The 26,874-nt window shown below is 41.7% G+C and overlaps 1 protein-coding gene across 4 annotated transcripts in view; it reads right to left on the bottom strand.

The window, feature by feature from the left end:
* The window catches only part of PDE3A (phosphodiesterase 3A), a 243,226-nt gene that overhangs the window by 85,450 nt on the left and 130,902 nt on the right, over nucleotides 1-26,874 (bottom strand). For 3 of the 4 annotated variants that reach the window (XM_015291846.4, XM_046905076.1, XM_046905073.1), the window contains exon 2: nucleotides 6,732-6,782. The exons of the other annotated variant lie outside the window; for it this stretch is intronic. In XM_015291846.4, the coding sequence (XP_015147332.2) occupies nucleotides 6,732-6,782 (51 nt within the window). The remainder of the gene's footprint in view (nucleotides 1-6,731; nucleotides 6,783-26,874) is intronic. 4 annotated transcript variants of the gene reach the window in all.

Genomic DNA, 26,874 nt, shown 5'->3' with positions numbered 1-26,874 from the left:
TCCCTGTCTTTTTGAACTGGGGAGCCCAGAACTGGACGCGCTACACTAAATGTGGCCTCACCGGGGCAGAGAAGAGGTCAGCTTCATCTACACGTTTCACTTACTGAATCTCGCTTTTCCCCACGTGGTAGATGGGCCAGGGAAATTTCCTCTTCTCTTTTAAAACCTTCCAGAGACATTCATGGGCTTGTGATGAAAAGGATACACAGCTCAGCAAGGTCAAGCACACACCTCTCACCTAGATAAGGACTATTTCTTCAAGACACTTCATACCTAACAGAGTTAAAGTGATTTAAAGGAAACCCTGGAAAAATGAAGTGATTAACAATCAAAATACAACAGGCATCTCTTGATGGTAAAGCATCTGATCATAATAAATCAAGGATCTGCATTTATGTCAGAGGAAGAAGAAAGTCAAGAGGCAGCTTTACACTATATCCCTATGTCTTCCTAAGAGAGATGACAAATGAGACATTCATAATACAGCATTTATTTACCCCTCTTTTACCAAGACATTTATGAATACCTGACTGAGCTGGATCAATATTTTCAGTTAGCAGAAAATCTGATTCCTTTGAAACTTAGTATTTCAGCTAGGTTAAATGATAGCTAGGAATCAGAAGAATAACCTAGGTACCTGTTTGGCATAAATAAATAAATAAATAGTTTCTGAAAGAGCTTTTTTATTTTTATCATTCAAAGCTGTAGCAAATTGATATGGTTACAGATTTAAATTAAGCAAAGTCATATGTGAAACATTTATGGGAAAACTCATCAGAGAATATGGTAAAGTATTATTCATCTGAAGCCTCTAAATTAAGAAAAGGCATATTCTTATTTAAACAGAAAACATAGGAAGGAGGTGACAGTATGATATTTTTTTGACTACTACTATGCCTGAGATCTCTAGATTTTCACAGCAGTCCAGTTTGGTTTTGAAATCTACAGCCCTACAAAATATGGCATGGATTCTCCCCTCCATGCCCCCTCTCAAGAAAACGAGTACAAGAGAATCCTTCTGAAAAACTGAGAAGCATTTCTGCTTTCCATCTTTGTTTCCAATGAAAAAAACTCTCCCAAACTGCTGCTTTCCCATCAGTAGCAGCATCCAAAGACGCACCTCACGGTCAACTGCTCTACGAAGAGAAAACCTGACTTGGTGCATGCAATAAGCCACTTCCTCCATTATCCTTTATATATTATTTCTAGAATTATTTCTTCTAATGCCTTTACATGCCAACTAAGATAATGAAAAAAAAACCAAAAACCCACAGAACTCTACAGTACATGGTGTAAGAGCAAGTTATGTACTAATCCTACTCCCATTTATGACAAATTAGGCTTACCTGTGGTGATGATGCTTGCTCCAAACAGCATCCCACAGTTTTTACATTACATCTGGTCTATATCATTTACATCCGCTGTATTCCAGTCCTTGTTAACATACTTGAAATGATGCATCAACCAAGATGATGCTGGAAAAGCTGAGGTTCTGCTAGTGCATTACATCCATTTGTAACCAGGGATTTCACACACACATAGATACATATATGTAAGATTAGAAATGCAACAAAGATATGCACCAAGAAACCACCAGGAGTAGATTACACAATTCCTTAGCTGATTCGTTTAAAATACTTGCAATTCACACCTTCCTTTTAATTCAACCTTTAACAAACATTTAATTTGGGAACAGGGACATTCTGTTGGTTACTTAAGCCTGCATTAGTGAGCTGCAATGGCACCTCCACACTCACAAGCACATGCTCTCGTAAAATCGGCTTTGCCTGCATTTTTGTGCTATTCATCACGGAATCAACAGGCAAAAATCAGCTGGATCTCACTGTATTTGGAGAATCCCAAACATCACAACTAAATCACTGCAGGTCTGTTTGCAGTGGCATTGCAAGGGAGCACAGGGACACAACAGATTCACCAGAACACAGTACCTGGTCAGTAGCGGGAATCGACTCCCATCTACGCTTCAGCAAGTACAGAGATTTCCGGCTCATGGTTTTGAATCTGCTCTAGAGGCTTTTCACACTCAAGAAAGAGGCTTCTTCCAAACCAGTGCTGAGAACCTTATTTCTGACTCCTCTGCTTCATGGCTGTAGATGGCAGAGCTCCCCGACGTATAGAAGTTTTGCAAGCTGCAGGTTTCAGATCGGTTTTGCCCAAGCTTCCTCCGTTTCTTTAAAGCATCTGTCTCCTTATAGTACCATGACAAAGGGAATCAGGCGAGGTAGTGAAAAACCTAGCTTTCACTGACGAATTACCTCGCAGAAGCATGAAGTAGGTAGACAACACCAGACGCACTCAATCTGAAAATAGCTGTTGCTTAGGAACTGGAGGGGTAAAACGCAGCACCTCAGATATATAATTGAGAGCTTTTTGTATTTAAAGAGAATTAAAAACACTGGACCTCACTGTTTCTCTCCTGATCACCACCCCTTTATGATGCTGGAAGAACGATCACTCGATTCCACTGAATCCTGGGGCTACGCCTACATCTTCAGCAAGCCAAACAAGGCTTGATGACAGAGCAGCAAACAACTCCCATGCATTCAAGGTCCTTGAAAATATCTGCAGAAAGTGTATTGTGAATGCCACTTGAAGTACCGTTGAATAATCAAAATACAGTTTTCCTAATTGCCATGTATTGATTCTAGTAGGCACATTTCCTTTTTACATGTACTGACATTAGAAATAAGCATGGATATTTTCCCCTTGCACAAGTTAGATGATGTGGTTTTACAGACCACATGTATATATGTGAGAGAGATTTCCTTAGATGAGATAAAAATTCCTAAACATTTAGGAATTTTTCAAACTTGGAATTCTAGTTCTGAAGTTTCAGTTGTAGATCTCAATCTGTATTAATCTTAAAATTTAAGTATGAAACATAACAAAATCCACTTTGCACTTTCTGCACGATATCACACCTAGAGAATAAGTTCTTTGCAGGAAGAATTAACAGCAGTGTCTTATCTCCAGAGATTAAAAAATGAAGGAATAAATAAAAAGGTATGTACTCCCATTTACTCTTTGTAAATCAACATGTAATTCATGCTTGTAACAAGAGTTTTAAAGAAAAGTTATTCTAACTGAAAACTAAACCGTGTTTACAAGTATACAAGGGCTGCTCTGAAAGTAATGCCTCCTATTTTACTATATTGGCCCATGATGTCAGAGGTGGATGTAGTAGAGGTTGAACCTTTCCACCAATCTCCTGTTAAATTTTGTTACTGTGTGACAGATGACAGCAGAGGGGTAGTCTGACAAAATGCTGTCTGACATGTGCATGTGAAGCAGAGGTGTGGCACTGAATTTCACCATGCAGGAAAAATGGAAGCCAGTGACATTATTCAACATCAAAGAAAAAGTTCAAGACATAGTCGTTGGTGGGTAAAGTGATGCTCACTGTCTTCTAGGATTGGAAAGGGTTGATCATTCTGGATTTCCTTGAAACCTTACAAACAATCAACTCTGACACTGACTAAGCTGAAGGCTCAAACTTTCAGAGTCAGGCCAAAGAAGAAGATAACTTTTCTCTTGCAACATGATAACACCAGGTGCCATACCAGTTTGAAGACTGTGAAGCACACTGTCAATCTTGGTTGGACTGTCCTACCACACCCACTGTATGGTCTGGATTTGGTGCCTTCTGACTTCTGTCTGTTAGGGCCAATGAAAAATGGACTGTGTGAGCAACATTTTCCTAGCAATGACACTGTCACAGAAGCTGTGAAACAGTGAATCACTTCTGCTGATGCAGATTTTTATGAGCATGACATGAAGGCTCTTGTTCACCACAGGCAAAAAATGCATAGCTAATGGTGGTGACTATGTTGGAAAATTGCATGTTGTAGCTGAGAACTTGCTCTACCAAATAGTGCTATTGTGCTCTTTCTATCTGCTTCCATGGAAATAAATAGGAGGCATTACTTTCAGAGTGATCTCTACCTGTGTGAGCAATCTCTAATGGGCTGAGTGAGGTGCTGGTGTGGAAGTCAGGAGCAAGTTAAACACTGTAAAGCTTTTTACTTGTCCCATACATTCTACTGAATTACGGATGCTTATCAGGAGACAAACTCCTGCAAACAGAAATTCACATAAGACTAAGAATATCTGACATCCAGTACTACCTGTGACTTCTTCAGTTTGCTTTTAACTCCCACAAACAGAAAAATGAACATATTTTTGAAATGGTCCATTAAGAACTATGACATGCACTGGAATATTTTCCTCTTATATTTCAAACATAAGCCATAGAAAATCTACTAGTGCTAAAACAAATCATGACAGGATTAGAGTTCTACTTAATGAGTCTAGGTAGAATAACCCGATGAGTTTATATGTGAATTTTAGCTTTACATTATAGTAATCCAGTAGTTTCACTTCCTTTCAAGTGACGTTGCTAACACACACAAACAGGCGGCTTCCTGTCCTCCCACTTTCCTCATAAGATTTAAAGGATCACTGAAGACCAAGAGAAACCATACCCCCTTTCTTCTCTTATTACTTGCCCAGTCACTGGCCAACAGACACCTCACTTCCCAAGTCCCATTTTTCTGCTGGAGGAAAGATGCTCAGACCTAGGGAAACCCCACAGGCAATCATATGGCAGTTCCCATAGCAATTCCAGTCCATCTTTAAAGAAGATTACTCACCTTAATTTTTAAACAGGACCTTATTTAACAAAGGGTAAGTTTATTAAGAATAGAAACAGGAAACAATGCAACTGAATCACAAAAGGATTAAACCTCCAATCTTTTAAATTGTATGTAAAAATTCTTCTCAACTTTTCCTCACCTTCAAAGGAATTATGTTTAACATTTGCTATCATAAGACAGTTTTCATAGTCATACAAGAAAGTCTGAGGCTGCAACACCATGAAATAAGCTTATTTTTGTTCTCCTGCTGAAAATTTTCTCCTTATTTCCTGCATATTAGGACACCACATGCTGCTTAGAGAGCTTGGATCATTTCTTTTCCCATCCTATTCAAGATCCCATAACATATCTGTGGTATATACTGATTGACAGATTTACAACATTCTTCCAAGATTAATAATACTTTATAGAAATTTGGAAAGCACCCACACATGGAAAAAATGAAATAAAAGAGTACTGAGAAATAACTTGATCAAAATTATGTATTTAAAGATGAATACCTATGCAGATTTTCGTAGAACCATAGAATCATAGAATGACTTGGGTAGGAAAGGGCCTACCTCAAAGATTATCTAGTTTCAACCTCCATGCCAAAGACAGAATTGTCAACCACTAAATCAGGCATTAGATCAGATTGCCCAGGGCCCCATCCAACCTGGCCTTGAACACCTCCAGGGACTGGCCAGCCACAACCTCTCTGGACAACCTGTTCCAGCACCTCACCACTCTCTCAGTAAAAAATTCCTCCATAATCTAAATCTCCCCTCTTTGAGTTTAAAACCGTTCTCCCTTGTTCTATCACTATTTACCTGTGTAAAAAGTTTATTTTCCTCCTGCAGTTTTCTCCAGTTTTGAAGGAACACACTTTCAGGGGGTACCATGACTTAGCAGTTTTGAAAAGTTCTCATATTACTGGATAGAATTTTCTGAAATTTGTATCTTTCTGTCAAAAATTAGCTTGCTGTTACGAGAAAAATCAGATCGTAACCCACCTTATACTGTATAATGAAATGCTAAATATCCTGCAAATTTCAAGGTGGATTTGAAGTAAGATGTGAGGCAGAAGATTAAAAATCTTAGGAAAAATTAATGCAGAATTCTACAATTACAAAGACAAGACAGTAAAAGGACGGCTTAGTAAAAGAGCTCTGCACTGGAAATAGCAAACCGTGTATATTAACAAAACAAGTAGCAGCTTTAAGATTAACATACAATATTTTGTCAATAAAAAGGCCACTTCTCCAGTGATTTTTGCAAGGGAGAATATGGAGGATACTCGAAGAACTACCCTACTGAAATTAAGGCTGCAAATAGCAGGTAGCTTCTTAACAGCAGGGCTTATTATCAATTTAGACTTAGATATTCACAGATCTTTCATCTGAAGGAAAAGCAAATCTAAAATACAGAAGCCCTAATAGCTTATGTATATAATTTCAGTACCAGATGGGAGATACTGCTTTTCCCAAGCATGAAAATTCATGAGCATTGTATTAGTAGTAATATCTCCCTTGCAGTAATTCTAATTCTACAGATAATTGTAAAGAGTTTCAGCGTGATGCTATTAACCATAATAGCATAACTTCCTTTCAGCGATGAGTCAACAGCAAACCAGTAACTACACATAGTTTCCCCCCACCTCCCTGTACAGTTCTACCACCACTAATCCCTTTATTATTGAAGAAGATGAGAAGGCCATCCAAGTTTTACAAGTTTGTCAGGATTTTTTGAAAGATCACACAGTATTTGAAATTGCATTCCTTTGAGTTGCTATCCGGATGAAGACAGCAGGGTAAGAAATGCTGTTTCAGCACATGTAATCCATCTTTCTGATACTAAAATAAACTTCCTTCTGCTGTAATACTCAGCTCTGCTTGGTTCAACTGCTTCGATTAGAGCTCAGAAATTACAGTAGAGAAAGCTATCACAGTTTTATGCTTTTTTTTTTCTACCGATTCAATCCTTCACATATTAATAAAGTGAACAATTTTGTCAATCTTAGAAAATGTGTTTGAATACCTCAGACTTACAAAAAGAAATACACAATATTAAGTAACTGACCTGTGATCCTCTGGGTCCTCGTTTGTGATCCCATTCAGAATGTCCCATGAGCTAAAAATAAAGCACAGAGAAAAGCGCAGGTAAATGATAAATTGCACCAATTTGCTTTAGTTGAAACATTCACGCTTTGATGTCCATTAATAATTTTCTTTGGGGGAAAAAAAAAAAAAAAAACTTTTATGATTTAATTCACACAGCTTTTAGCTTCATAATGAGAGTGAGAAGTCTTATGAGGTGTCATTGTGAGTTTGTACCTGTATGGTCAGAGCCAAATCACATCGAGCATCACCATGAGCACAACCCTACTCATGCCAATAAAATTTCCACTGTCAGATTCAGTGTTAGCCAAATGTTTGCAGTCGAACTGGCAAAAGGAAAGCTGACATTTCAATGAGATCACCAAAACTATGGACACTTGGTTAAGTAGCAGTGTATTTTTTTATACCAGGCATGAAAGTCAGAGACAGCTTTAATTTTGTCTCACCACTGAATTATTCTAGAACTTTTCAAGGTAATAAATGAATAGAGGTACACCCTCAAAAGGTAAGTTGGGAGTCATTGCATAAAAGAGGAAAGTAAAGACAGAGTATAGAGATGATGGATTCTTGTGGAAATTATCAAGATGTGTGATGGTAGTACGTGGCTCTTGAGTTAAAGAGAAGAGAAGCATTAATTAAAGTCCAATTTAAGCTCTCAAATCCTCTGCAAGTCTACAGCCTACTGAAGAGCAAAGAATGGCCTAACAAACACCATAAAGATTAAGAAACACAGTTAAGTGTCAAGCTCAGTTATGACTCCCATTGGAGGAGCTGGTAAGGTGGCTGCTGGTTCGGGAAGGCCCAGGGAACCAGGTTGATGTGTGGCAGAGGTGGTTACCTGCGACCACCAAGCTCACATCCATTCCTCCGCAACATGCAGTCACTTCAAGCACAACTCGCTCACCCTGTTCCTCAGTCATTGCCTGATGTTTTGCATCTCTGACAACTCCTGGAGCACTCTCCTGCAATTCCTTGGTCCTACTACTACCTCCTGTTGTGCCCCACTGCTCCTCCTGTGTCTTTCAAGGACCTTTTGGCCAGGTCAGATAAGGCAGCTAAGATGATATTTAGGATATATGAATGATAGTTCATTGCCTCTAACAACTAGTCCTTTCTCCCCTTTTCAGCATTTAACTACCAAAACCACATACTGAAGAGAGGACAAAGTCACCAATGGGGCAACCTGTCATAAATGTACTGGGACCAGTGGAGCAACCCCTTGCTTATTCTGGCAATGAATCTGGTACTGTTTTATTAGCAAGCTGCTACATCCTCATAGCAGATGACACAATCCATGTTTCATTTAATTTCTCCACAAAATTGTCTTCGTGGGGTCAGACGTGTTTGTATTTTTGCTGATACATCCATTGCCCCTAGTGTAAAAGAATTTCAACATCATTGTTCTCTCTTCGAAAGTCATATACTATGTCAGTAACTTCTAGTGAATTACCCTCTGGTTGTTACCAGCTAAAATGGGGAACAAAAGGAAGGAAAAGAGGAGTTGCAGCATACTATGAGCCCTTATCAATCCTAAACAGTTCTCAAGCATAGTAATGAAATATACAACTCTCTAAAGTCAACATTTTTCCTCTGATTTTTATAACCTATGAAAACTTACTTGGCTTTAAAATATATTTCTTCCTCACACTCTAGAAAACAGTTTTCAACTCATGCTAGAATGTTCTTGGCATATCTGCAACAGTCCACAGTAACCAAGGAGTGAAGGAGAAAAAAAAAAGAATAAAGAGTATATTACACTTACAGAATGGCTTCAATCTTTTAGACAGAAAACAAACACAGAACTGTTGTAACAAAATCCCTATCAAGTCAATAACCTACAATTGCATAGGTATGACACCCTTTAGCTCAACAAGCCACACTGTGCTAAATGAATCACAGAATTGTATGGGTTGGAAGGGACCTCTGGAAAGGCAGTTCAACTCTGCTGCTAAAGCAGGCTCCCTAGAGTGGATGACAAAAGAAGGCATCCAGACAGGTTTTCAGTATCTCCAGAGAAGGAAACTCCATGATCTCTCTGGCCAGTCTGTTCCAGTGCTCTGTTGTCCTCAAAATACCCTCGTGTTCAGATAAAACTTCCTGTGCTCCAGTTTCTGCCCACTGCCCCTGTTTCTGCTGCTGGACACCACTGAAAAGAGCCTGGCATCATCCACTTAACTCCCCCTTATTAGATATTTATAAGCATATACAGATCCCCTCTGAGCCTTCTCTTCTCCAGTCTGAATAGTCCCAGATCTCTCAGCTCTTCCTCAGAAGGGAGATACTCCAGCCCCCTCATCATCTCTGTGGAACTTTGGGGAACTCTCTCCAGAAGTTCCTTGTCTTTCCTGAACAAAGGAGCCCAGAACTGGACACAGAACTCCAGATGTGGTCTCACCAAGGCAGAATAGAGGTGGAGAATCACCTCCCTCAATGCTCTTTTTAACACACCACAGGATACCACTGGTCTTCTTGGCCACAAGAGCACACTGTCAGCTCATGGCCAACCTGTTACAACCAGAACGTCCAGGTTCTTCTCTGCAGAGCTCTTTTGCTGCTCCTTTCCTAAACCTGTACTCACACATGCAGTTATTCCTCCCCAGGTGCAGGACCCTACACTTGCCCTTGCTGAATTTCATCAGGTCCATCTCTGCCCAACTCTCCAGCCTGTCTGGGTCTCACTGAATGGCACTGCAGCCTTCTAGTTTGTTAGCCATAATAACAACAGTCAGAAACAGAGAGAACACACATGAGCTACTTGAGTCAATCTTCTGAAACCAGAACATGAGGGAAAAAAAGAATATTTAATTGGTGTGTGCAAAAAAACAGAGAGGCAGACGTAAAAGCACATTTGGAAGTAGAAGGATTTATGTTTATCACTAACAGAAGGGCTTGTTCCAGACCCTTCAATTTCCTCCCAAAACTACTAGGAATTGATTTCGTCCAGAGTTACGGCAAATGACTTCAGATTACCCAATTACTGACCATACTGGAGTTGAGTGTACCAGCAGCAGAAAAGGTAGGATAAAACCAAAATCAAACTCACATATGCTGACATAAAATTTATCTTGCTCAGAAGGCAAGCATCTACTTTGAATTTCATCCAAAACTGTCCTGGAAGCCTAGATCTGACAGTTTTAACACTTAAAGAGGAAGGCAGCTTTCAATAGCAAGAACAGCTCCTTCACGTTTGGGAATGTTTAAAAAGATGGGCTCCATGGAAGCCAAATGGCTCGCTCTACTCTACAAATTGGCTAAAAGGATTGTAGGGAAAACAGCCTCTCTCTCTCCTGGATAAACCAGATATGAGGGTCAGGAATGGAGGAGGGCAGAAATGGAAAGACCCTAACATCAAAATCATAGTCACAGAGAGAAAAAGAGGCATGAAACAGATCTAGTTCACTCTCTGTATTTAATGTGGGATCCTGTGCACTACAGTGAAAGTTTTTGTTTGTTTGTTTGTTTGTTTTATAAACACTGTGAAGTCTCCAGACTTTGTGACTGTAAAACTAAATTTGTAGGTAGACCAGATGTACACTAATGCAATTATACCTGTGAAAGAATAAGGAACAGTATGACGGGTTGAGATACCTATGCTGAAGTAGAAAAATTAGCGTCTTTGGCTCAGCTCTCACCTCTCTAAGTGCACTTCTATTTGGAGATTTAGTTAAATTCTCAGCATATGATTACATAAAAATCTCAACTTTCATTAAAATTCATAAGCCATATTTCTAACCCTCTTCAGTATTAGAGAACTGCAGGCAAATGTGAGCTACGCATACTGCAAGAGATCTGAATAAATCAAAAGAGAAAGTAAAGAATGACGAGTCAAATCTTCATAAACAGTTTTTTAGGTCTTGTTTTTCTCTTCATTGTCTCTTCTGGCCTTGGTTTTGATTTTGGCACCTTTGAACTGGCAATACTACTAACTAAGCTATGGCTTATGAAAAAAAAAAAAGATAGAAAAGGCAAATTCTTAATAAAGTAACTTCTACTATTAGGCATAAATAGCAGGTGGGGGGAATAAAGCATTTAAAATATGAGCAGTTTCATGTATATTATCAGGAAGGGAAAGGAGACCAGTTACAGAATGCAACAGCATTTGGAAACCACAGGTTTTTTTGTTTAAGCAAATATAATACTGAACAGAATTTTATTAGAGGGAATGAGCAAATCTTTTCATGTTAAGTACTTCTGAGAACACATGAAGCAGAAATGCTTAATGTTTAATAGAAGACTTTAAACCAATTCAGAGCCTACTCTAATTCTATTCAGATTATAGAGTCTATTGCTCTGGCATTTTATTTGGTACACATTCACAAATACACAGTATTTTTACAGCTATAAAGATAATTAGATAGCGATGACTGTGAAAGGTGAGTACAAAGCAGAGCACAGGAATGCTAGAGAAACAGGTCCTCTGCCCCGTCTGACTGCAAGCCAACCACTTAGCATCCTATATTCTCTGGTGAACTGTCTGCAATACACGAATAGGATAACCTGAGCTCCTCAGAACAGCTGAGAACCTGGAAAAAAATGCTTTTCTATCACTCCTATTAGTATTCAGGACTTGTAGCAGCAGTAAAATTAATTACTGATGAGCTTCTGAGAAGTTCTGGCTGGGTGTCAGCCAGAAATTTTAGGAGTTGCTTATACTTTGGGAACCAGTGTCCAGCAGCGCTAGATAGGAGCATCCAACCATTTTACAGGCTGGCACCTGGCCTCAACCTTTGCCAAAGAGCAGAGCCTGTATATAAACACCAGCATAACATCTTCCCTCTTTGGAAGAGATTTTGTTGAATGAGCATGTTGAGGATGTGAAACAGTGTCTCACTGTTTAGTCCTTTGACACTGCCTCCTTTACAGCTAGCACTGAATGCTGCACAGTCTGATACATATTCTCTGACTGAATGGGTATTAGCTACGCTTCAGTCTGGATCATATTTCCACCGGTAAAAAGAAACTGTTTGTTACCAGCATGTAGGCACAAAATGTTCCCAATACATTTCTTTTTCAGTAACAAAAAAAAAAAAAAAAAAAAAAAAAAAGCACAAATTATATCCTTGATTGCATATTAGAAGAAATATTTCTTAGAGGAGTCAGGTACATATTTTTTTGTACACGCTGTTTTGAAAGGGACTCCTTCTATGCAACAGGCTGATCCCTGTGCTCTGCTGGTATTAAACAAGGTGATCTACTGACCTCACTGACTTAGGGAGCATCGCTTTGGTGTGGACGCCATCCTTGCTGCATGATGAGCATGAATGTACACAGATACACAAGGGCACGAAACACAGAAAGCAGCATGCTCCAATATTTGGGAAACAATCCCTTTCCTACCACCTCTCGCCAGCTCCCAGGGTCTGCCACAGGCATAAGCTGCCAGAGCCAGAGCGGGGAGTCACACGCTTGCCCCATCGATCGCTCTGGCTGTGTCATCAGTGGGAAGAAAGCTCTCCACCCAAATGCTCTCAATGCTTCACAGCCCTGTGAACCGTCAAGGTCAGCCCCTGTTCTGAGGCTGGTTAAAGAAAGTAAACCAACAAGTCAAAATGAAAAAAGACAACTAGCTAACTAAATGAATAAATTGTGTAGAAAAAAAAACAGACTTTCAGCTGCCTCCTCATCAAATAAGTCGTTTCAAAAGTTTGTGGGCTGCTGGACAACAGCTGGAAGCAGAGATACAATTTTTAAACCAAGGCGCAGCCAGAAAAAATGCTTTGCTTTGGATCTTGGTGCTGCTTGGAACTGCAGGCAGGGACAGGGAGGTGGAAGGACAGGCCTGGGCAGTTTCCTCACAGGAGCATCCCCCATAGGCAGGGGGTGAAGCCCCTGAAGCTGGAGTGCGGGGGAGAAACACACGCAGCAGGAAGAGAACACAACACAGAGCCATGGTGGCAGAATGGAAAGGAGAAGCAGGGCACCATGTCAGCTGGGTGGATGCTGTGGCAGAGGAGGACAACCAGAAAGGCAAGAGAAGAAACCATCCTGAGTGCTTACTAAGGGACTCTGCTCCAAAGGAATAAAAGCCATGAGATCATATCTGGCGCTGGGCGAGACAGCAAGAGAGACTACATTTTTGAGAACTTTTCTCATGGCAGCGTATGACCTTTTAGAGTATTTCCAGACAATAAACTGCATCTGACTTCTTCAGGGATGCTGGCTTCATTGCATGGAGGCAGGGAGATGTACGGCAAAGCAAAGTGGCCCGACAGGGAACTGCTGTGCCCATTGCTCCCTGCCATCTTTTGAAATGAGCAGGTTTAGCTTTCAATAGCATGAAGTGAGATAAAAAAATGTAGGTGGGAAAAAGAAAAGGCAGGCGAATATCCACCTCCACACCCTGTCTCTGGATTTATATAAATTTTTGTCACAACTACTTAAACAGATGACAGTAGTAAAACAAATCCCTACAGGTTTTTCTTATTTTCAGTCCTACCATTGAATTTCTCAGGTACCTATTAATCTTTCATACATCAAAAGAGATTTTAAACAATGGGTTTTGAAGGCAAAGCTGTAAGAAAGTACAGAAAAGATCTGGATTTTTTTTTTCTTTTTCTTTATCTTTTAATTATTTTTAAAGAAAAGCAACTGTTTTAATTCAGTGACCCTCTAAGTACAGAACAGATGTGGATCTGTTGTAGATGCAGATGTGGAACAGATTTCTCCTAGCAAAGGCTTCCTAAGTTAATAGCCTTATCTGGATATTTAAAAAGATTTCCGTAATGAATGAACAAAACAATTTAAATGACCATAAGCAGATTTCTTATCCACTTAAACTGATCCGGTGGATGAATAATCGGCATGTTGACCTGGTGGACAAGTATTCAACAAGCCAAAGCATTCACCAAATTTTCCATTTACTCACTTTCCCATTTTGAGCACTGTGATGAAAACTAAAGCTCTAGAAAAAATACCTGTTCTAGTGAAATAAAAAATGAGCCTCTGATATTTTCCTGCCTTAGCCATGGCCATAATTCACTGATAGTAATGCATGGGAGAAGATTCCTTGGTATGGGAGTGTCAGGAAAACGCAGCACTACCAAGACTCCTAAGTCTACCAGCAAGCTGGCAAAAGAGCAAGAGGAGGAAATTAAAAAGAAGAAAAAAATTACTATTTAAACCTTGCTTACTATTCAGAGTAGACACAGTAAGTGACTGCATTTCAAAGCTACACAGTCAAGTCCATTCTGGTGTAATTAAGTTCCTCAAAAAAGTCAGAAAGCTTATTTACTTTTTTCCATTGGGAATCATTAACTACGCATTAAGAACCCCAGTCACAATACCAAACCTGGCACAGGCTTGATAAAGCTTGCTAGCAGCTGCAGCAAAGTCAGCATACAGCCTGAAAGCACTTCTTAGGTACGTAATTCTGATTTTGTTCTTTTTACTTTTTTCAAGGAATCTGAACACTTCTACCAGAAATCTCCTGTGTAATATATGTTACTCATACTGTTTTTGCTTTAGTTTTTCCTCCCAATCTTTTCAGAAATTCCAGCTTACTATGCAGTTTTTCTGCACTCCCTGTTGTTACTCAACAAAAACTTTGAAGGCAACATATTCTTTGTTGCTCACCTATGCACAGGAGTGTGAGTCCCAAGGAGGGCCACAAAGATTATCAGAGAGATGGACCACCTCTCCTATGAAGAAAGGCTGGGGGAGTTTGGCTTGTTCAGCTTGGAGAAGAGAAGGCTGTGGGGAAACCTCACTGCAGCCTTCCAATCCTAGAAATGAGCTTATAAGCAGGAGGGGAACCAACTTGTTACACAGTCTGATACTGACAGAACAAGGAAGAATGGCTTTAAACTAAAAGAGGAGAGATTTAGATTAGATATTAGAAGGAATCTTTTTATTCAGAGTGCAGCGAGGCACTGGCACAGCTGCCCAGAGAAGCTGTGGATGCCCCATCTCTGCAAGGCCAAGTTGGTTGGGGCCCTGGGCAGCCTGATCTGGTGGGTGGCAGCCCTGCCCACGACAGGAGTGTGGAACTGGATGGTTTTTAAGGTCCCTACAACCTAAATTATTCTATGATTCTGATTCTACGATTCTATGAGTGCCTGCTTCCTGAGAAATTAGTTCCTTGAAGATACAGAGGACTCCTTTTGCATAGCAATCACAAGCACTTCGGAGGAACAGAAAGATGTTTAAGTGTTTTTCAGTCAAGCTCTCAGACTATTAGGTGAATTACAATGCTAACTCAAAACATGAAAGGTCATACTGAAGGCAGCTGAGTCTCAATTAGTTCCATCAGTGCACTAAGCAAACGGTTGAGTACTTTCTGGCACATGATATATAAACAGGAATTTCCCAATGCAATTCCCAGTGGATAACTGTCTACCTCATAGGAAAAGAAGAAAAAAAAGGAAAAGAGAAAACCTTGTCAAATCAATATCCTTACTGGCAATCTCAACAGGGGGAAAAAGAAACAACAAAAACTTAGAACTCAGTAGGTATGGAAGCTTGAGCGGACATTTACCCTTCAGAAGTGGTTATTCTGTGAGGGAACCTAGCCACAGTGATGTGGGAAGGATGAAGCATGACTTGCTTGTGTTTCTGTTGCATTTTCTTTGTGCATATTGGAGGGTGTTTTGGCATGGCTGCCAACTTGGAACCTCTCACCAGAACAGACAGCTGCTTACAAGAAGGAAGAGCACGAAGGGGACCAAACGCTTTGGTCTGAGAAGCTGAACAAGCACTGCACTGCCGTTTCCCCACAGAAATAGAAATCTAGCAAGCAGCAGAACAAATCAGGTCTCTGCTGCTACTGCGTGCACTTACTGAAAAGAGAAAACCAAATACTTTAATGTGGCAACAGAAGTCTGACTGGTGTGAAACACAAAGCCCAACAATCACAATAATCAGCCCCTGGTGAGGCAAAAGTAGGTGTGGCAGAGAGGCATGAACACCAGTGTTGTTTTTTTGGTTTTTTTTTTTTTTTTTTAAGTTTCAAGAGATAATTTTCCTGAAGCCCATTAAGATAAATAGCAGCACAGTGAGGGAGAGCTGGGCGTTATTAATAAAAATGTCAAGACATCAAGAATGAGGCCTCTCTTAAGAAGGACAGTCCAGCAGTGCCTTCCACCAGCATGGGAGCAGCACTGTGCCTGCCCAGGTGAAGCCTCGGCTCCTGGGGTTGCCTGGAAAACAGGGAACATCATCCTGCCAACCCTCATTCCAGCCTGACGCCCACACAAACTTCAATCATTAATACCATGTTTTCCTAGCTATGAGGTTTCCCAACACAGAAGAGTAGCACTGACATTTCAACAGCCAGATCCCAGCTAACAAATGTCCTAAAATCGCCCCACACAGCCTGGTAGCTTGCTAAAAAACCTCAATGTCAAAACTCAAAGTACATTCAGTTTAAACACACCCTTGGGGGGATTTTATACTAACTACTTTCTATTTCAGACTATTCACTTTAAGCTCGACCAGCAGTGCCTCATCACTCACCCAGGAAAACTTCCCTCTCTGCCACCCAATCTCAATCAACCTGCCAAATTAATTATCACCCTGCATTTGTCTATTGCTAAGAGGGGGGAAAAAAGCAAATAGATGAATGTAGCAGTGACCCGAGCAAAAATGAATCCTGTGAAACAGAACTAATTAAATCAGCTCAGTGATCTTCTCTCAGCACGACATTTTTTGCCCACCCCTTCCCCAGCAGCCCGGCTCCTGCGTATCCTCCAGCTGTCCTAGGCAGGGCACTTGTGTGGGATCAGAGCCCTGCCCAGCAGTAACCAGGGGTCTTTCCCAGTCATCATGATCATTTCACACAGGCATTCACATGACGATTCCTGGCCACAGAGTATATTCTGGGCCAAAAGCACAAGGATTGGATCACCCACCTCAGTCTTAGGGGCTCAGACACCCAGTGGTGGTGTTTCCCTGTCTCAGAGTGAGGTTCTGCCTTGGCACTCCAGTGCAGCCTCACACCAGAGCTGACAGCACTAAGACACAGAGAAGTGAAAGAACAGACACCAAACCCTGAGCTGTCTGCATTGCTAGCATGGTGAGCACATTCACATGTGTGACTACAGCACTGCTCACGAGACTGGCTCAGGTGAGCACATTACACGTAGGTTTTAGACCTCCCTGTCCCAAGACATGGAGTGACAGTGCACATAAAAACACATTTGGGCTGTAAATTTCACTGTTGCTGGAAATGGCATCATTTTCATGCCTTTGAACAAGATGTGAAGCCCTGTACTGGCTGATACGGGCATGCCCATGCAGCAAGGACATCAAAAGCTCTTGGTGAGCAACTTCCCATTGCTTTTCTCTTTACACAGCACACAATCAGAGCAAGAGCAGGATAGGGAAAGGTAGCTCAAGCAGGGCAAGAAATGCAGGATGACAGACCCACACGGGGAGCAACAAAGCACCAACGTGGGATATCTTCACTGGGGAGCTGCAGTGCAGAGTCAATCCCACCCTGCTATTCTGCTTCTCTGTTTTTTAACACGATCAGTGCTCCTTCAGATGGCAGACACATCACTGATTGACAGCAGTACTGAAACGCAGCAGAATGGGGATGCCTGCTCAGGATCCTTGTCGGCTTAGGTAAGGCCTTTCACGCCAGAGCCCTTCCTGATAACGGTGCATGGGAACAAAACAACAACACACACAGGCAGGACTCTGAGTAATCTCTAGGTAAGTGCCTACACAGGCAACAGTTTGTCACTCACACCCATCTGCTGCTCCAAATCACACACACGCTGTCACACGTGCTCTTCCCCATCTGGATTGCAGAGATACTGGATATAAACAGACAAAAGTCAGGCACAGGAATGCTGGGCTTGTGCTGCACGGGGGGAAGCACCACTCAGCTTCCCCCCCTCCAACGGGAGCAGCTTCAGTGGAGGTTTCTGGTAGTTAAAGTAGATTTTCACAATGGCTGCCGTTTTTTTCCATGATTTTAAATCCTGCCTTTCAAACCAGTACATCTCTTCAAAGGCTTTATTGCGAAGATTTTATTTTTAAAGTAATAAAACAGTGCACATTGTCCTACAGGGATATCATAAAATACATTCCCCTGCAACACTGTCTGCCAGCATTTAACTCCATGTGGTCACCCGGGCAGTGTTTCCATAGCGTCACACTGCTAACAGCAAAACCAGAGCCCACGAGAGCGGCAGACTCTATCATAGTGCATGTATAAGGGATGTATAGAATATATGCCATGTGGGGGTGTCACAGTGCAAATGAAAACAGTGGGTGGACTTCTGGAATGACTGAAAACATGGCAAGGAAGGGACCCCCCCTTAGAAAGAGGGATTTTGATGTAGGAAGACAAGAGTGGGCTTGAGATGTGTGGCTGCCCCTGTTCTCAGTTTCAGGACTGCATTTTTGATTCTGCTAAACTGGATGGCTGGAAAGTTGTTGAAACATTCTTTTTTAGGAGACCCTGCTATTGAAAAAAACCATCTTCTGCCTAAACTACGCTTATCAAATAGGCTTGACAAAATTAAGAAGAACTTCTGTGGCCGCATATCAAAAAGCTCCATCTATTTCAAATAGAAAGTTCTGAAATTTGCTTTCCTTCATATGAACAACTACCCGCCCTTTCACCGCTGGCCCTTTCTTTCCCAGACATTTATTTCTCACGTAAAATGATTGTGTGTGTTGCTGAAATACACTTCTAAAACCAACTTGATTAAAAAAAAAAAAGCAGAATCTCCTTTTCTAATGACAAGCTGTTCTGCAGTCCCTCAAAAGCAGAGCTTTCCTTTCCATTCAACCTCATTACAAAGGCTTCAGCCCTTATCATCTTTGATGAAAAAGCAATTTAAGCTACTTCTTCCTGTGTACCAAATATTTTTCTTTCATCATTGTATGTTCAACTTGGGTAAAATATACATTTTTCTTCACCAAGTGCCATTTCTATAGACAGTAGTACACATCACTTTACACTAACTCTGAGAGTCCAGATGGAAAGGTATTTCTAGCTGGAAGGAAAAAAAAACAGGGAAAGGATAAGGATAAGGGTAAGGGAAAAGGGAAGGATAAGGGAGAGGGGAAGGGGAAGAGGGAAGAGAAAAAGAAAGGGAAGAGGAAGGGGAAAAGGAAGGGGAAAGGGAAAGAAGGAAGAGAAGAAAAAACCATAGCACTGCTAAGTGCTAAAGAGCAGAGGAGATCTGGTCCTGTGACTATCTGAAAGAGATCTCTAGATCTATATTGATGACAGATGCACTAACGCTAATAACAGTATTTCCATCAATGCAGCGTGCCTGATGTCCTTTGTTTTTGCTCCTATGCCTGGGAACCAGGTTGGTCTAGGAGATTAGGTTAAATGCAATTATCCTGACTCTGTAAGACAGCTTTGAGTCTCTCCCTGTTATTATGTATCAGCTGCAAATCAGATAAATCTTAGCAGCAACCACTTCTAAAGCACTTATTTCCAGATCACCATACAAACTTGTGGAAAACATTTGATTTACCGCCCTTTCACAGATGGATAACTGAGGCATTTACCCAGCACAGTTCTGTAAAACTGAGAACAGAAACTAAATATCTCCAGCTCATGAGACCAGACCACAGGCTTCTTTTTGACCAACTATTTATGTCCAAGTTCTTTTTTGGGGGAGTCGAGGCAATACACCAGGGAACTGAATTATTCTCATGTTCAGCTGCCAGGAGATCTTATCGCTCTTTTGGAAAATGTACTGTTCAGCCCTCTAAATATCCGAGAGAGAGGACAGGCTTCAAATATCAACAGCCTTTCTTTTTTTAAGAAAGCACTAAAGTAAAACGGGAAAGCTAGGAAACCTCAAAGGATCAAAAATAGTGCAACTTTCTCCCCTGTGCTTGTAGCGGAACAGCCTGGAATCCTCTTTACCCAGTGAGGGCCTTAGTTAGGCTACTTGAAGCTACTTGAATGAAGAAGAGAACCAGCAGCTGTGCCCCAAACCTCACCTAAACCTTCCCCAAGCTTTAAAGATGGTGAAACCACTTCAGCTCCACACCAGGACACAGAGATTAACAGTGGGAGGAAGGGTTGCAGAGCTGAAACTCCAGGAGAAGAAAGCATCCTTACGAAGCTTTCCAATTTACTCATAGAGATCAAGTGACTGTGGTACACAAGGCATCTCTGGCACAAAAGCATGCCCTACAAGAGCTTCATGAATTGGAGAGTATTCTCTCTCTTCCCCTTTCCATTCTTCCACGTGACTCCTTTTTCAAAAGGAGAAATGGTAGATAAACTGCAGTTTATCCACTTTGTTAGTACTAAACCCCCTGTTCCACAAATGTGTCAAAACAGGAGGAAAACAGAGGGTTGAAGGCAGGGTGACTGTGCACCTCTGGTATGCTCAATGGGTCCTTGATCAGTACAAAGCCTCCTTGAAGGGGAGACAGGGCCACTAGCAACCTTGCTTCAAGCAGCAGCTACAAAAGTTGAGAAACAGATGCTTTACGAGCCTAAGAGAGCTGCAGAAGAGGAAAAAAAATCACTTCCTTTCTCATACCTAAATATAGAACATAAACAAAAATGTATACATACTAAATATTTTTCCTAACCTAATACTTTTCTTCCCCCACATCCGTCCCCTCTTCCCTAACACACGTGGTGTGGTCCTGGGACCAGGGCTTACAGTCATCCTCAGTGAAAGGCAGGTCATGTTGAAGACCATTGTTGGTTAGGGAGAAATCCAGACAGCTCAGGGTGGACTGGGAGTGACAGCCAGTCTGGTGGGAGGAAATGGATTTTGTACCAAGAAGCTGCACAGGAGTGAATATTTGCAGTGAAGACAAAATGCCCTCCTCTGTGGCAACCTGCAGTGTGAAGATGAGGAAGATATAGCTATAAAAAAAGTAGAAGGGCTGCCAGGCAACAATTTGCTTAAAGCATATAATGGCATGCTTTGTTGGCCCTATGACTAAAAAGTAGTGTTCAGTCTCCATATATATGATGCTATCAACATTTTCCACAATGTTAAACACAGAGGTGCAAGAAATAAGGAGATAAAAATACAGAGAGATAAAACTCAAAATACTTGGAACGTCTTTCTGTGGTATTGCTAAACACTCCCATTACAAGTTACAGAAGACACATATGCTGATTTTCTGCAGTTGTACAGATTATATCTGAAGAGACAATAATTCTCAAAGCATTTCATGTTTTCTTAGAAATTCCAGTTCCTGGAATCTGAATTGCAGGGGGATAAAAGGAAGAGATAAATTTCCTCTTTGTCAGAAAGGAGCCTTCCAACTACCAGGACTGTAAAGGGAGAAACAAACAAACACAAGGATTGAAACCTGAGGGTTTGTAGCAGCTCCAGAACACAGTGGGTTGCCCTTGTGCTGGTGGGAAAGCCCTGAAGGGCAAAGCTCAGCTCTGCTCAATATCGAAAGCTAGGACAGTAGATATGGTAAACCATAACAAACAAGCTGCATCCTTCCACCCTGCGAGGAGGATGGACAGGACAGAACAAAATGCCAGAACCAAAGCAAGAGATTGCTAAGAATAACTTTATCTCTTCTTCTTTATCTCAGGGGCCAGATTATCTCAGTTACTACTTGAGAAGACAAGCCAATGCCAGCATCAGAAAGGTCAGAAAGCATGTGAAAATTTACCCAGTAGCTTATCCACTGCCTACCTATCTGCTGTTGCAAAAGGACAGGCTACCATGAAATTCCTACCGACTTGCTGCACAAATATACGCTGAGTTTTGATTTCAAGAGCTTGAGAGAGAGTTAAAAATGTACTACATGGATACCATAGCTCTAATGTCTTCACAAAATGAATTTACCGATTAATATGGTTTCAGTTTGAGGTAACTGAAACCATAATGAATTTACGGAACTCTTCATTTTGAATGGAAATACTGGAAGGGAGCAGAAGGGCACTTCCAGGACACCAGAACCTGTTTCAATATCTAGGAATAACAGCATTTCATTTTTTGTTTTACTACATAGCATTGGAATTAAAAATTTGAAAGTAAGATGAAAAACCCACCCTGTAGTTTCAGGCTCAAAAAGGTTTACTGACCCAAATCAGTTTTTCTGCTCTGGTGGTAATGAAACTTCACTCACAGAGTATTTCAAAATATTCCAGCTACTTCTTTTGGACAACAAATTGCATCTGGAAACCTTTCCTGAAATCCCTGCACAAATCCAGCCATTTGGTATCTGTCTGTGTTGTGAGAGCAGCCAAACTCCCCATCTCCCAGACTAGCCAACCTTCTCAAGGCCAAGGGGTACCAGGCATGCACCCAGCAGCTAGCTCAGCCCTGAGCTCGTGGCTGGGGATGCTGCAGCTCAGCGCAATTGGATGGCATCGAAAGACAGCCCTAGGGAGAAAGGACCCAGCAGATTTCACAGAATGCAGACATCAGGGAGCAACGACAGAATGAGGTCAGAGTCTGATCTACAACCCATGGAGCACGGCAAGCTATATCTAGGCCAACAGTTTGCTGTAATCTTGTTACTTAATGGGAGGCAGAGGAGAAGAGGGAATATCCTTGGAGCTCATACAAAAATCAAGTAATATGCACTTAAAAGCAGGCTTGAGCTGGGGCACAAACTTAGAGGACAAGCCTCAGCACAAACACTTCAGCTAGCTGGCACTGCCTGTCACACAGCAACAAGGTGCAAAACGATAGGAGACTGCATCTGCATGTCTTTCTGCCTGTGACGCACCTTGATAGCCATCTCCTGCACAGACTCACATCTGCCTGGGGACCTGCATCTAGAACAGGTTCCTTCATCTTCATGGCACAGAATAGGGCTGCAGTTATTCCTGGAGCAGTCTTTAGTTTCGATTACCGTCTATGCTAATATCCTAGTAGTAGGAGGTTGGAAGTAGGATGTCAACTTTCTTGGAAGAAAGAAGGAGAAAAAAACAACAAACCCCAAACAGGAATGTACTAAGAACATGGCAAGCAGATGGCTGTTTTTATTTTGCTGCATGTGGGGGAGTCATAGGTCTAGGATTTCATAGCAGGGAGGAATTTCACTTGTACAGATATCAACAGAAAGCCTTTCTAATGCTGCTTGCATGCTGACTTGAGCCAAACATCTCCTGGGTACATCACACACATCTGATATGCTGGCTGCGTCACTCGGTGCCAGCCCACCCTGTGCAGAGGGTGATGCATGAGGACTGGGAGTTTGGCTTTCTGAGGAAAGAACACATTTCCTCTCCAACCCTTAGTAAAAGAGACGAGAATCTTCCAACTCTCCTATTATTAATTAATATATACCTTACATAATGGAGGGAACATCTGCAGAATGAAACATTTACTGAACATCAAATCATCTAAACCTCTGTGACCAGAAAGGGCCATGACCAGCCATTCAGTTCTGCACTGAAGAAACAAAAGAAGGATAAGGATGGACAGAGCACAGAGCTAATGTTTTGTCTGCCTCATACACCTAACTGCTCAAATTAACAGAAAAGTCCTTTCTCATTTTTTAAATTTTATTCTTTAAAGGCCACCCTAGTACCATGGGATACATCCTTAAGCAAGCTAGCAAGAGATAGAGATTAAATGGGCATTTGTAGGTACTCCATTCTTCTTCACCAATCTCCTCAAGTCTCAGTGGGAATAAGAGCAAGCAGCAGCTTCACTTGAGAGTACAGACCCATGGGACCAGCTGAACCAGGATGCAGTTAATCTCTGATCTTTTGTCAGATCTTGGCTGAGACTGGTAGAAAAAGCCTGTCCCACTCATGTGATAGGAAGTGGCTTGAAGGCTCCTCACTCAAATAGATAAAAACAGCTCTGTTGAGAAAAACTCCGCAAAACAACTGCAGAGTGATTCAGCGGTGCATAGTCACCTGCCTGATAGGGTATGAGCACAGCCCACGTTCACACACCTGGCTGTTCTGCCTTTTGGTCTGGGCTCTCCATTGCTAATGTAGGGGATCCCACCCCCTCCTTCCAAGAGAAGGGAGATGAAAAGCAACCTGCAAGTCACTTACAATGCGCAAGGATTTGAAATAATAGTCCACAATAGCTCAGCAATTTCATTTGCAAGCACAAGGGAACAAAGATGCCTTTTTAATGCAAACTGAAAACTGAAGTCTACTCTCACCGTGCAGATTGTTTCTACCGCATAGCAGATAAAGCAAAAGAAACTAAAATACAATGATTAAAACAAATATTTTACTGCCAAGGTTTTTTCAGAACACAGGTATTTTGTGTGTGCTTTACAGGCAGCTGTAGAAACAACCACAGACACTTGAGATATGGAGGTAGTATAGGACAAGAACATAATTTGTACCTTGACGAGGCACTAAGGAAAGTGAAAAGAAGAGTCCAGGCTTCTTTCTAGCTTTTGCTGCTGTTTATTTTTGGTTTTGTTTGTTTTGTATAGCCTATCTCCCAGCCAGGACTGTTTTATTTCCTTTGTTTTTTTCTTCCCAGTGCATTGTCCAACAAACTTTTGAATGCTAAAAAGTCACACCAGGTTGACTACTAGGTACTGCTGGAGAATTTAATCATAGAATCATAGAAGCACCAAGGTTGGAAAAGACCCACAGGATCACCCAGTCCAAGCATCCACCCATCACCAATAGTTCTCATTAAAACATGTTCCTCAACACAATGTCCAAACAGATGTTCCTTGAACATCTCCATGGTCAGTGACTCCATCACCTGCCTGGGCAGCCCATTCCGGTGCCTGACCACCCTTTCAGAGAAGTAGTATTTCCTAACGTCCAGCCTGAATCTCCCCTGGTGCAGCTTGAAGCTATTCCCTCTAGTCCTATCACTAGTTACATGAGAGAAGAGGCCGACCCCCAGCTCACTACAACCTCCCTTCAGGTAGTTATAGAGAGCAATAACGTCTCCCCTGAGCCTCCTCTTCTCTAGACTGAACAATCCCAGCTCCTTCAGCTGCTCCTCACAAGGCCTGTGCTCCAGACCCCTCACCAGCTTTGTTGTCCTTCTCTGAACACGCTCCAGAGCCTTGATGTCTTTCATACAGTGAGGGGCCCAAAGCTGGACACAGTACTCAAGGTGCGGTCTCACCAGTGCTGAGACATTGGTCTTGTACAGCCCTAAGAGGACACAGCCTGTGCTGCACCTACAGCTCAGCCTCCAGCAGTCAAAGATAGGCTCTAACACCAACTACAGATGAAAAAAGCCATAAATCCAACTTTCAGAGTAAGCAAATGGAGGGACGCACCCTCATGCCATGAATATTATTTGGGGCTGGGGGTAGTGTTGAAACAGTTCACGATAAAACTTTCCTCAAGCACCAGCTCAGTTTGACTGCGAGCTCTTTGGGGCAGAAGGCAGCTTCAAAGGGGCTGTATCTATCCCAGTTCAGAGAACTCAGGGGCTACTGTCCTGAAAATCACAAGCTCCCAAAGTAGCAGACACACCAGACCCAAAGCCTCTGTGGCTATCGATAGAACTATAGCTTTCACTGAGCAATCACCCTGAATGATGAATAAAGTTCAAGCATGAGCATTTGAAGTGCCTGCTATCAAGTAACTGACAGAAGAACAGCATGATCATGCAAGCCTTAATGCCTAGATATAGGAAAAGCTTGTTAAGGTTAGGTTTCAAGGGAAAGAAGTTTTAGAAACACATCCAAATAGCAACAATCCTCCTTGAAAACAACGTTGCTTATACTATCCTGTAATGATAAACTAACATAGGAAAAAAGTAAGCAAACAACAATCTTGAATATCTACACCAAAAAAAAAAGAAAAGAAGAAGGAAAAGCAGGCGATATTTAGTCTATTTCGAGAAAGTTCTCAAAAATAAAATTTCCTTCTCGTTACAGAAATGATTGGTCCTGACAAACTGCCTTCCCTTTATATGTGAAACAGAGCTATAATAGCACAACTGCAGCCTGAGAAATCTAAGGAAAAAATAATATCGATATCAAGTTTCTGCTTCTCAGACTCCCTGACCTACGAGCTGATTAGGTTAAACAACAATATGATGATAAAAGAGGCCATGCCCCTGGCATATGGTATTATAAACACGGGGAAGTGCCAGTATAAACCTTTATCAGGAGACTGGGTTCTTTGTCAAGCAGTGCCTTTCTCTCAAAACATCCCTGCTGCCATACGCCTGCAACCAGCCAGCTGCAGAACCTCATAAGAGAGTTCTTATTTGCCCTGCATAATGCTTTACAGCTTCGCCACAGGGTTGCTGCTACAAGCCCTGACGTCACCACCCCGACCGGAGGCTGGAGGCTGGGAAGTGGCGGCTGAGGAGAGGCGGCGGTGAGGGAGACCACAGGGATCAGGGCTGGGATGGCAGGCCTCCCCGCTGGGCCTTCTGCTCTCAGATAGACAGGAGAAGAGCAGAAATGAAAGGCAAACACATCTGATGACGTCTTTTTTTTTTTTTTTTTTTTTTAAAAAAAAAGGGATACAGCCATCCCACCCTCGCGATCTATCACCCCAAACTGGCTCTGCCTCATGTATTTGTTTTACTTTTAAATCTGTGGGCACTGTGTCAGTTCTCTGTGCTGTTGGGGTGCTGGAGCCACAGATTTCTTCACAGATGCTAAGAAGTTAACAGGCAAAGCATTTTATTTTGTAGGGAAACAACTACAGTGAAAGCTAGTTGGAAAACATGAGGCAAGTATTCCCATGGAAAGGTTAATTACTGCAGAAGTTGGTCTGATAAAACTCTTAACGCTTAAATGCACATTTTTGTTTTTTAGAAAAGAAACAGCAGGTTTCAATGTCCCTGTCTCTTATGTGATCCCTGCAGCCATGGCTTGAAAAGGAGCATCAGAACACAGTGCATGAACTCTAGAGTCATACAGTCACATAAGCACAGCGGTTAACACTTTGGAATAGTGATTGCCTTTCAGCCTGAGCATGACCCGTTGGAACAAACAAAACTTAGAAAACCAGCATAGGTAGCTGAAGGTGAAAACAGCAACCAAAGAAGTGAGAGAGAATGAAAGGGCCTTTCGTATCATCTCCTATCCTCAAATTTATGCAGCACCAGTAGTATAGTAGAGCACTAGCAGGCTATAAATGCAACATCTGCACAAAGGCAACAAACTCATGTGCATCCCATCCCCATCTTCTGTAGGAAGGGCGAGCAGTAGAGTAGCAAAGCACTGTGGACAAATCCAGAGATACACTGCTGAACTCAAGAAACTTCTTGGTGGAGAAATGTGGATCTTTC

The sequence above is a fragment of the Gallus gallus genome, chromosome 1 (assembly GCF_016699485.2).
Source record: "Gallus gallus isolate bGalGal1 chromosome 1, bGalGal1.mat.broiler.GRCg7b, whole genome shotgun sequence".
NCBI classification, from domain to species: Eukaryota; Metazoa; Chordata; class Aves; order Galliformes; family Phasianidae; genus Gallus; species Gallus gallus.
The sequence above is the reverse complement of the archived record's forward strand: the minus strand, read 5'-3'. Positions and strand labels throughout refer to the sequence as shown.